The 11,823-nt window shown below is 34.4% G+C and overlaps 2 protein-coding genes across 2 annotated transcripts; one reads left to right on the top strand and one right to left on the bottom strand.

Annotated features, from left to right (window-relative positions):
* The first annotated feature begins 143 nt into the window (after positions 1 to 143).
* cript (cysteine-rich PDZ-binding protein) lies at positions 144 to 2,332 on the top strand. Its single transcript, XM_084434379.1, has 5 exons — positions 144 to 273; positions 568 to 633; positions 728 to 782; positions 1,083 to 1,186; positions 1,299 to 2,332. Exons 1-5 carry the CDS (start codon positions 258 to 260, stop codon positions 1,361 to 1,363), a joined length of 306 nt encoding a protein of 101 aa, XP_084290505.1. The 5' UTR covers positions 144 to 257; the 3' UTR covers positions 1,364 to 2,332.
* A 1,023-nt stretch (positions 2,333 to 3,355) lies between these two features.
* Positions 3,356 to 7,969, bottom strand: gch2 (GTP cyclohydrolase 2). Its single transcript, XM_084434374.1, has 6 exons — positions 7,526 to 7,969; positions 6,148 to 6,257; positions 5,849 to 5,904; positions 5,219 to 5,250; positions 3,929 to 4,013; positions 3,356 to 3,636 (listed from the first exon to the last, which is right to left on the bottom strand). Exons 1-6 carry the CDS (start codon positions 7,830 to 7,832, stop codon positions 3,504 to 3,506), a joined length of 723 nt encoding a protein of 240 aa, XP_084290500.1. The 5' UTR covers positions 7,833 to 7,969; the 3' UTR covers positions 3,356 to 3,503.
* Between the last annotated feature and the right edge of the window lie 3,854 nt (positions 7,970 to 11,823).

The raw sequence follows: 11,823 nt of genomic DNA, 5'->3' as shown, positions 1-11,823 counted from the left end.
TCCAAACCATAATAAAATATTCTAATAATTAAAAAAACAAATAAATAATAATTAATTATTATTATTATTATTATTGGATCAACATTTTACACTATTTTACTTGCTTCTTGCTACTAAAGCATCTAGTTTAATTAGCGTTAGTCGGGACTTTTATTTTGACAATCCTTCATGAAACGTCACTGAAGTCTAAGCAGTGTGTCTAACTTCATTTTTTACATCTGGAAGTATCTAGACGTAATAGCTACGATTTTGTGAAGATGGTTTGCGAGAAGTGTAAGTAGTTACATTGTAAACCATATTGTAAATCAAATTATTATTATTATTTTTAAACCAATATGTCTAAGTCATTAATATTGTGATTCGTATGTATTCAGTAGCTTTAGATCGCTAAGTTAGCAAGATCACAGTAGCTAGAGAATTCTCAGAAACAAAACAGTCCACTGTGTAGTTAACGACCTGTGGTTCGCCTGTATCTCGACAATGATGATTAATATGTGCACAGTACTGACGTCAATGAAATGTGTGGGGTGTTTGACTTAATTAAGCATGTTTTGATGTTCCCCACAGGCGAGAAGAAACTGGGGCGAGTCATCACTCCTGATACCTGGAAAGATGGGGCTAGAAACACAACTGGTATTAAGTTGGATTGGATAAAGCTACCCATTTGTATATTTGTGTTTATCCTTCGTCAACACTGTATACTAACATAAAAACTTTTATATTACAGAGAGTGGTGGTCGAAAGCTTAATGAAAATAAAATGCTGACATCAAAAAAAGCCAGGTGAGTTGCTAGCAATATGTCATGCTTAAACATAATAGTATTGTAGTAGTGCATTTCAAGTCATCATGAAATCAAAATAGACTATTCTTATTTTTTATATGGAATATTACAGTTGTTGGAAGATTGCACAACTATCCAATCAATTCTCAATGGTCAAAATCAAGCCCCGTCCTACATTTTGTTGTCTTGTTCGAGAAGCTGTTTCACTCAGATATATGCTACTATAGGGAAGAAAATACTTCCATTCTTCAAATGCGAGTTATGATGAACATAGTGAAAATATGTATGCCATTTTGACAGGTTTGATCCCTATGGCAAATCTGGATTTGCCACTTGCAGAATATGCAAAAGCTCTGTCCATCAGTCTGGTTCACACTACTGCCAGGGATGTGCTTACAAGAAAGGTGAGATGCTTAAATGCTCTTGTTTCTGCCACAAATATATATATATATATATATATATATATATATATATATATATATATATATTCACCACCCCTCTCTTTCTACTCTGCAGGAATTTGTGCCATGTGTGGGAAGAAGGTTATTGACACCAAGAACTACAAACAGACCTCAGTTTGATTTATTCTCTCTTGCTGGAGATTTTATGTTTAGCTGAGAAGGGGATGTTCGTGGATGGATTATGTTGACTCTACTACGTGTTGAGAATGATCATTTAGGTTCACAAAAGAGTTTAATTTGCAGTGTTTTATGGGAAAGTGCTGTGAAAGGAGTGTACTGGATTATGACTGTATTTATATGAAAATATGTCAGTGGTATTTTTCTCTCACTCAACCTTAGAGCAATATATTGGCTTGCACTGTTTGGACAATGTAGATGCCTTCTATAAGTATATTTGCTGGAGAATATTTTTTTGTAAATATTCTCATTCATTATTATTTTTTTTGTCAATAATTTATCATTTTAATACCAAGCGTTATGAAAAAAGAAAATCCGTCCTCTTCATGGCAATTTATTGCCATTTGAGTCTTAGTCATCGGACCTTACCAAACTCTAGGCTTTTACTTTTAAATGTCATCTCTTCCCCCAATTACGAAAAGATATAGATATCTATTTAGTTTGAAGTGCTATTTTTTTCTACTGTTTTCAAGGCAATGTCACTACTGCAGAATCTAATGTAAATATGAAACAAGCAGACAGTGACATGCCAATATAAGACAGTGTACAGCAATGTTTATAGCCTGTTTCCACTTCTTATTGTCCCGCCATTGGTTCTTTTTGTGAACACTGTTGCAGATGTTTTCTGGAAATCTGTTTGTTGTTTCCTTTTTCAGTGATCAGTTGGAATTACATAAGTTTTGAATTTCTTTTAGATGTCTCTTGAACCCACATACTTAATAGGATTTGTAGACAGTAACTGTTGCAAATGCTCTTACACTGTTTATTTTGCCTTATTTTTAGTGCAAGGCGGCACAACATAGCAATACTTAGATACTGTATAATATCATTCCCTTAATATCAATTAAATTAAGAATTGACACCTGTACCAATGAGACTGTTTTTACCTCTGTAAATAAAATTGAGACAACATCTTGCAGAAATCAGTCTTTTGAATAAGAAAGCAGAGACTAATGCATTTCATAATGGTGCTTTAATATTTTAGTTGGCATAGTTGACATCTGTTTCGTTTGATAAAATTCAGACAAATATGTAAAAAATGGCAATATTGGTTACTTCTAACCACATACAAATGATTCCCCAGATACATCACATAGAATCTTTCATTGACTTATATAACAATAAATCATGTTGGCTTATGACTCTTTGAATATGATCTAATCAGAGAACATGACAAAAATGTGACAAGTTTTTTTGTTTTTTTTTAAAGTTATATATAAATTAGTTCTAGTATCTTCATTTTGCAAAAAAAAAATATTAATAAGGTTAGACAAGTATCTGAGGCAATATGTTAATTTAGTAATTGTTAATCAATAAGATAATAAAACAAATGATCTAACAGATGAGGTGCAGCGTGGATTCAGTAGTAAAGTCTGAGATTGAGAGATGCTGGCACTGAAAACGTTACACTGGATTATGTACAATATTTTGTGATAATGTTTCCAATACTTCTCATTCAAAAGTTATCAGTCTGTATTTTTTTTTTAAATAAGTCTCTTATGCTCACCAAGGCTTAATTTATATGATCAAATATATATATATATAGTACAGTAAAAACAGTACTAATGTGAAATCTTACATATTAAAATAACTTTTCAATTTTAATACATTTTAAGATGTATTTTATTCCAGTGATGACAAAGCTGAATTTTCAGCATCATTACTCCAGCCGTCACAGAAGTTCAGACATCATTCTAATACTCTGATTTGGTGATCAAGAAACATTATGTTAACTCATGCAATATTTTAGTAATTGTTATTCAGTAAGATAATAAAAAGGACTCGTAGATAATAATTCTATCAGTTTTAAGGCAGCCGTGTGTGATTCAATGGCAGGTCTTTTTCTCAAAAGAAGTATTTCATGTAGGGACACTGATCCTTCAATATTCACATTTTATATTTCAGTATATGCAAACAGTGAGTTTCCGCTGTTGGCGATGCAGCTGTGTCTCAGTAGCTGGTGGACAGATCTAACGGTCTGGCTCAGTGAGATTCTCTTAGCACCATGGAGGGTTTCAAACGTAGAGAATAATCATTGACCTTTTTGACTGTAGACACACGGAGTTGGGGCAGGTAAGTGTGATCACTTTGCACTTTTTGTCAGGGCGAGGAACTCCTCTCGGGCCTTCGGGTCCTCTCTGAATACGCCCAGCATGGCACTGGTCACAGTACGGCTGTTCATCTTCTGCACTCCACGCATGACCATGCACATGTGACTACGACAACAAACATCCATTCAGGTCAGATTTTCATGTGCAGTGTATTTAATTCATAATTCATCAACCATGACAGTCACTAAGCAGAAGCTGAATGAAAGTACTGTATTGTGAGCTTTGAAGTTACCTGAATCTAATTGCATTGATCTGTATTAAGATTTATAAGAAAGAAGGCTAGGATGTAGTACAGTATTAGGTGTGTGTTTGCATACTTTGTATATGTTAACTATATTATTGTACATAATCTGATTGAATGTTTTGTAAGACAGTGTTTTGTCTTTCAAATACTTACGCTGCCTCAATGACGACTGCCACACCGACAGGCTGCAAGGCCTCAGAGATTGCCATTGCTATTTGCTTTGTCAGGCGCTCTTGGACTGCAATAAGCAAAATTAAGAGTAAAACACTGAGGAAGCAACACTATCATGTTTGGTTGTGGCGGGGAGAGTTGATAGGCAGGATCTACAACAGCAGTCGTTAATTTAACTTTACAAGTAAGACGACAGAAACACAGGAGCACTGAATAAACAAAGAGACAAACTTAACATTAACATGAGAACAGACACTAGTTCAGTAGTCAGGACACTGATCAGGGAGTCGGCCATTTTAAGGGTTGTCTCAATCGCAAAATCCTACCAGTGCACTGAAACGTTCGCTCCTTAAATAGTCCCACAATGCACCTTAAAACCAGGGAGCATCGATGCTCACTATGTTCCCTTAACGGAAGTTCTGAAGCACGAAACATAAATCATGTGAGCCGACTCACACATAATGATAAGCGTTAGATGTTTTTTTTCAAATACAAACCATTATTTAATTATATTCAGGCATAAACATCGCTAGACGGGTAATAAACATAATCTAGCTACACAAGGTCAACTAATAATGACAGGGAACATAGGAAAACAGGAACAGCCCAAAACCAAACTAAAACACAAATGACCTAACAGAAGAATGGCAGCATGGATTCAGTAGTAAAGTCTGAGACTGAGAGATGCTAGCATTGAAATTATTGTACAATATTTTTTTTATATCTAAGTAATGTTTCCAATACTTCCCATTCAAAAGTTATCAGTCTGTAAATCTTTTTTAAAAAGTGTCTTATGCTCACCAAGGCTTAATTTATATGATCAAAAATATATATAGTACAGTGAAAACAGTACTATTGTGAAATATTACATATTAAAATAACTGTTTTCAATATTAATACATTTTAAGATGTAATTTATTCCAGTGATGGCAAAGCTGAATTTTCAGCATCATTACTCCAGCCGTCACAGAAGTTCAGAAATCATTCTAATACTCTGATTTGGTGATCAAGAAACATTTTTCTTATTATTTTACTATTATTATTAATGTTGAAAACAGTTGGGCTTATTAATATGTTTCTGTGGAAACCATGATCCATTTTTTCAGGATGAATAGAAAGTTCAAAAGAACAGCATTTATTTGAAATATACATCTTTTGCACCATTACAAATGTCACTTTTGGTCAATTTAATGCATCCTTGCTGAATAAAAGTATTAATTTCTAAATCTAATTATCTCTATTTTCTTGTGGTAAGTATCTAGTGATAGTTACCTTGAAGCCTGCGACTGTAGATTTCAACAATCCTAAAGAGGGACAAAATCCAGAGTTAAAACACCAAAATTTTTATCAAACAGCCAATTTAATAGGTAGCTATTTCCTTAAGAGCAAGGAATGACAATATTAGCAGAATATTCCTGTTTTTCAGTATGCATGTTGTATGGTGTTGTTCTGAGTATTTTTCTATAAATATTGTTTCCTAAATTTATAACTATAGTGTAACTATTGTGATAAGGTCAGTAATAGATATAAAGGCAGCTGTCTGTGTGTATTTTACTCAGGCAAAGGAAGCACTAGGCTGCACATGATATTTTGTGAGGGCAGCAATGTTAATGGTTCCCACAACCACCCCACAGTGGAGGTGGGAGTTGAGGGGGATTTCCTCAGCGCCAGAGGTCAGCTAGTCTGGCGTTTTTCAGATGGGACAGGATACTGTGCCAGGCTTTGGATCTAAGCTTCACGTGAATGGGCTGTGATAACAGAAGAACTCAGCCACTTGTAACTAATATGTTCTTTTTTTCGGGCCCACTCTGATGTGAGAACAAGGCCCTTTATCATCCGTCTGAGACTGGCACACTAAATTGTGTGTGTGTGTGTGTGTGTGTGTGTGTGTTATATACTCACCTTGCAAGCTTACTGAGTCCAACGACCTTTTTACTTGGCAGATATCCTATGTGAACCTACAGATTAATTAACATAAAATAATTTATCAGTTTATTTCTTATGTAATACAGCTCATTGAAAAGAACCCATTGACCTGCCAGCACTAAACACACTCCCAGGCCTAGAAAAAATGTATGCGTCAATGATTCCCTCACAACCCATGAAACCGCCTTGTCCAGCACTCAGCATCAAGCATAACTTTAACATGGTGAACTGAGTGGCTAAAAGCATTACAATCATTGATGGATATTGAGACATACCTTGCCAAAAAATGGTACTAGATGATGTTCACAAAGTGAAAACATGTCAATATCTTTCACAATAACTAGCTCCTCGTGGTCCTCATCAAAGATGGCATCATTAAGTATATCTGTAGAATATGAAAAAAATATATATACAAAAGTTAATTGCTTAACAAGTAACTTTGATGGTGTTTTGCTACCGGACACACATCATTTCCACATTAAAATCCTCTCATAAGTCAGGTCATTTCAGGAGAGAGGCAAAAACTTAGGAACTAAACTGTGATTAGTTTAAGTAGCACATAACACCATTCAGAATATTGAAGCGGGTGCTTTCACTATCTGTTGTTGACTAATTGAGCAATTCCAGAATTACGTATATGTAAATTATACAACCCCTCATCAAAGTAGTGGAACTGTCAGACAAACCAATGAGTAAAAAGACTGCCCAAACATTGCATACTTAAAAGTATTTGGATCAGAATGATATACAATTTTATTTAATAATTGTTATTATAATTTTTGGCTTTATTTATATGCATAAACAACTAATAAAAACCCAATTGGTGATCAGATAATAACTAGCATTATGTGGGGCCCTATAGGCACAATTGGCTATCTTAAAGTTAGCATGAAACGGAAGCTGTTTCTCAAATGAGAAAAATGTAGGATCGTTGTCGTTTGCTATGATGTCATGTAAGTGACAGGTTGTCCCGCCCTCGCCATCAGGTCATCAGAGAATAGATGTTGTTGCAAGAGGGAGGGGATGTTACTTTGACTAAAGATTACAAAGGCAGTTGAAATTTAAAGAAAATAATAATAACAATAATGATAACACGCGGATAACACGTTTATAATAGCCTAAATACTGCAATATTACATTAAAAAAAGGAATTTTCCATTTGGATTTCATGTTTAATTCATAAGTGGTATATTTCATATTTCGTTTGTGAAGTGTAAATCTGTAATGAAGAAACAAATTACGAGAGTAGCCTATCCTAGCTGGAAGTGTTCAAGACATAGAAATGTTTAAGCAGATTCCATTTGACCGCTCAAGACACGTCAGCTCGCCCGCCATCTTGGAACGGTCAGCGTGTCTTCACTCACAGTAAGAATCAATGAAGCCACAACATTGCATAGATTCATAGAAACAGCCGCTAATGAGAAATCTATGTATATAACGTATGGTTCAAGCAGCTTGGCTGCTGTTGCTATAGTAACCTCATCCGGTGAAAGTGATTTTGAAGCCGGTGTCTGCTGACAAACTTGTAATCTTACTTTGTGAAGTAAGTTTGTGCTAAAACGCTGTAAAGACTTTCGTCTTTAAATTTTATGATTTTTTTATAATGCTAGCATTCTCTGAAAAAAAAAAAAAAAAAAAAAAAAATCTACTTACCATAGATGGTCTCGTGGTAGCCTTTGGTCAGGAACTGCATGGCCTTAGCTGCACGGAGTGGGGTTTTGAGGAGACCCTGCCGGTCAGTGTTCTCTCCCAGACCTCTCAGTATGGTTGTGTACGCCGCCTCCAGAGCAGGTAACCGCGACTCATCCTCCGCCTCTTTCCGGGATGTCTCGTTTTTGTGCTGGACAGCGACTTTTTTCGTATCGACTGTCAGTTCGCTAAAGCCATTACGGCAGAGATACTCTGTGACAATTTTGCCATTGCTAAAACCGTTCAATTCTGCCGCCTTTTGGTACTCCATTGAATGTACTTTAAATGACTATTTAAAAGAGAATAAATTATTACTATTGATATGTAGGCTAGTATAAAAGAAAAGTTTAGTCGTAAATGCAGTCAGACGTCTATTCTTGGTCCTCAGGTATAGGCAGGAGATCGTCGGAGTGCTCTTGAGTTGAGATGCAGTTGCAGTCTAAAAGTCTCTCCCACTCAGCGTGGCATTTATAGGAGCCCTTCACTATCGCTGTGACCAATTGAGCACGTCGGGATTTAGTGTGAGCACGGCACGCGCTCCGTTGTGTTTTACACATGTCACACCCTTTTTATGGGGTGTAATTGAATAATGCGTTACAGTCATGCAAACGGCGGAAACTGATTCGTGATTTGCTAGTCTGAATGTAAAGACACAAATGAACGTCAAACGTTTGAGCATATGACCTCACGTGCTCACTCATAAGCTAGACCCCCATAAGCTGTATTAGACATGCCAAATTCTTTGAAAGTTTTAAATAAAAGCTTAACAATCATAATAAGAGTAGCGATATTAATAAGTAGCCTACACATAATACAGATGTTGTTGTGAAATATAATATAGCCAATAATATAAATTTCAATGGCAATATTTAAAAGGCGCACACAAAAAGACCTACAAGTATTTGGGACTTCCAATTGACATCTATGGTGATTGAGCTTATGATATTTGATATCCCCTACCCCTAAATCTAAACCATTACACAAAATGATTTAGCATATTAAAACATTTAATCATTATTTGTATGTTCATTAAGTCGTCATTTCATCACATTCCTTATAGTATCATTTGGTTCCCATAATGCAAATCCTGATCAAAGCATTCATCCATTGAAGCAAGTTTAGAAATCATATGACTGAAAATATTAAAAATAGTGTTATTTCTCATAGCAGCATATCCAAGACTGATCTCTGTGACAAAGCTCGTTTCCCCAAAAAAGGTCAGTTCTTTAATGGTTGACTCGACATGTGACATGTATCTGGTTCAGATTCAGCTAGATGTGGCAACCCTGTCAAGTCAAGCATTGTTCTGACTGTTCTGGTGATTTTTCACAGGTAGGTAACAGTTGTGGTGTGGTTTCCACTTCTATCTGGTTATGACTATTTTGTTGGGCCCTAAACTGGTAGGGCTTTACTTGGACATAGTGCTCATCGTTTTGGAATTATGTAATTGTTACTTACGTATACTCAAAGGATTTTGCTCAGAAAGTACAAAAGAACACAGAATCCAAGATCGATTAATTAAGATGAATTAATTAAGATTGTTTAAAATCACAGCTTCATCGGAATGTTCCGAAACTTGGTGACTTTTATGGCATTTGGTATGTGAGGTCATAATCCAAGCATGCTAAGTGGTCGTAAAAAAAATAGTCACACTTGTGCTCTTCGGTCAAAAATGACCGACCATAGGAAATGAATGGGAAATTGACAAAAACACAAAAATTCTGAGAATTTGTGTGTGTACAATCTACAAATCGGCCACGATGCAGAAAAAAAGTGCTCAACAATGAAGGGGTGACACTCTAAAACATCAAGAGTGCAAAACAGACACACCCACCTACACACACACATACAAACACACTTATATACACATACACACCAATGAATTGTGATTAAAAATAAATCTGTTTAGATTTTTTTTTAAATCACAGCTGCAACGGAATATTACGAAACTCTGTGACTTTTATGGCATTAGGTATGTGAACACACAAAAAAATGTAAGGCATGATTCGAGCAGGCTAAGTGGTCGTAAATTTTTTTTGTCACACTTGTGCTCTTCGGTCAAAAATGACCGACTATAGGAAATGAATGGGAAATTGACAGAAACACAAATCTCTACAAATCGGCCACGATGCATAAAAAAGTGCTCAGCAATGAAGGGGTGAAACTCTAAAACATCAATAGTGAAAAACATAATATGATTAATAATTATATTTATATTTATATATATATATATATATATATATATATATATATATATATATAAAATTATAATTAAAATTATAATTAATATAATGTTTAAAAATAATAATAATAATATAAATAATAATAAGCTGTGATAAAGCATTACTGTTTATTTTTGTAATTTTTTATTGAATTGTAATGTTACCTGTAACAAAATGCTTTCGCTGTATTCAGGTTTGACTGTAGTAATAATGCAAAAACGTGTACACTTCACATCGATTTGTGAACAGTTGTGGTGTGGTTTCCACTTCTATCTGGTTATGACTATTTTGTTGGGCCCTAAATTTTGCAATTGTTACTTACAATGCTCCAGTATACTCAAATGATTTTGCTCAAAAAGTACAAAAGAACACAGAATCCAAGATCATATAACCAAAAGGAGATTACTCCATTATGCAATGTACAAAAATAACCCAGCAGCTCCATTGCATTAATATATTGCGTCACCTGACCTTTTTTTCCCTTGTGATGATGATGAAGGGCTCTGGTAAGTCTGGCCTTCTAGAGGTGAAATGGAAAAGTGGCTGACTAAAGACAAAAGAACAATTTGTTCCTTGGAAAAATATCCATGCTGAAACATCACAATGGAATTCAAGGGATGAACAGTTTCAGGTCCGGTGTGACATTATACGAGACAATTGTAGCAACTCATGTAATAACAAGGCATTATGTACTAACTGCACATAATGTAATAATGTTGGTATTGTACATGCACTGTTTTTCATTTAACAGTATGTATACCTTTTTGTTGTATATAAAAAAAAAAAAAAACATAATAATTCTTAATTAATATTCTCATTTAACTAATTGCCTAAGTGTCTTTGGCTTATGCAAATATAAGTACTACTACTACTACTAATAATAATAATAATAATATCCACATTAATAATAATAGTATAGTAGTACAGTGGTAGTAATAAAAATAATAATAACAATTGTGTGGATATTTAAATCTGGTGCATTTAGGTGGGTTATGATTTACATTTTAAAACTGTAAAGGAATACCAATGATTTTTATGTTTAATAATAAAACTAATAATTGCAAGAATATAAATCTGGTGCATTAGTTTAAGACTTGATTTAGATTTTTAAAATGTACTGTGCGGGAATACAAATGTTTGTTTGTTGTTGTTTTAAAAAAACTATTACAGTTATGACAATATGACAATGTTTTGGGTGAGTTTATAATGTAATATATTTCTCATAATGTAAAAATTGTTATTACAATATGAGCTCAAGATTTTATTACGTTTTGAGAAAGTGATTACATTATGAACATTTTATTATATTAATAATGTGACACTTATTACATTATGTGATGTTATTGTAGTATTCCTTTTAGAACGCTTCGAACGCGGCTCGACCAATCAGTATCAAGGACTGGAACTATCCGTTTTATAAATACAAAATAAAATATATACAAATAATTAAATATTTGTGTGACCCAAATATGCAGGGTGGTCACATTATTACATTATATTATAAACTAATGCTGCTGTTTCGGACATAATTATGTTTTATTTGTTATATGGCACACTTTGTTCTGAGTATGATTTGTTTGCAATGGTGTTTTGGATAGTTCAAACATAGTTCAACATTCAGTAAGAATGTTTGACGTTTTTACATTAGTTAAGGTTTTATGCCAAACAATGTGTAATTATGGTATTCTGGAAATTATGTGGTTTAGTACAATTACATTTAAAATTTCTAATCATTTCTAAATTTTTCTGATTTGTAAAAGCAGTAAGTGCAGATCCATTTGAGAGTCAAAAGAGTCGGCTCTCATAGATGAGCTGAAAGGAACGATCTGCATGGCTCACAAAAAATAAAAAGAAGAGCTGTGTGCTCTGCTTAATGTAGACCTGCTTTTGACGTTGTACAAGGGTTATGCTCTTATTTTAACTGGCCTGGCGTCATCAGTGTATGACAAGATCAAGATATCAGAGCATGCCATGAATCACAGCATCTATGCAAGTAGATCAAATAAGCCATGTTAATGTGGAGACCAGGCGAACAAAATG

Source organism: Rutilus rutilus (assembly GCF_951802725.1).
Source record: "Rutilus rutilus genome assembly, chromosome: 16".
NCBI lineage: Eukaryota > Metazoa > Chordata > Actinopteri > Cypriniformes > Leuciscidae > Rutilus > Rutilus rutilus.
This window is presented reverse-complemented; position numbering and strand designations above follow the sequence as displayed.

Coding starts and splice junctions, on each gene's coding strand:
- cript (XM_084434379.1), top strand. Junction 634..727: donor TGGGGCTAGAAACACAACTG/GTATTAAGTTGG, acceptor TTTATATTACAG/AGAGTGGTGGTCGAAAGCTT. Junction 1,187..1,298: donor GGGATGTGCTTACAAGAAAG/GTGAGATGCTTA, acceptor TCTACTCTGCAG/GAATTTGTGCCATGTGTGGG.
- gch2 (XM_084434374.1), bottom strand. CDS start 7,832: ATGGAGTACCAAAAGGCGGCAGAATTGAACGGTTTTAGCAATGGCAAA. Junction 5,251..5,848: donor GGACTCAGTAAGCTTGCAAG/GTGAGTATATAA, acceptor GTCCCTCTTTAG/GATTGTTGAAATCTACAGTC. Junction 4,014..5,218: donor CTACAGTCGCAGGCTTCAAG/GTAACTATCACT, acceptor TGCTTATTGCAG/TCCAAGAGCGCCTGACAAAG.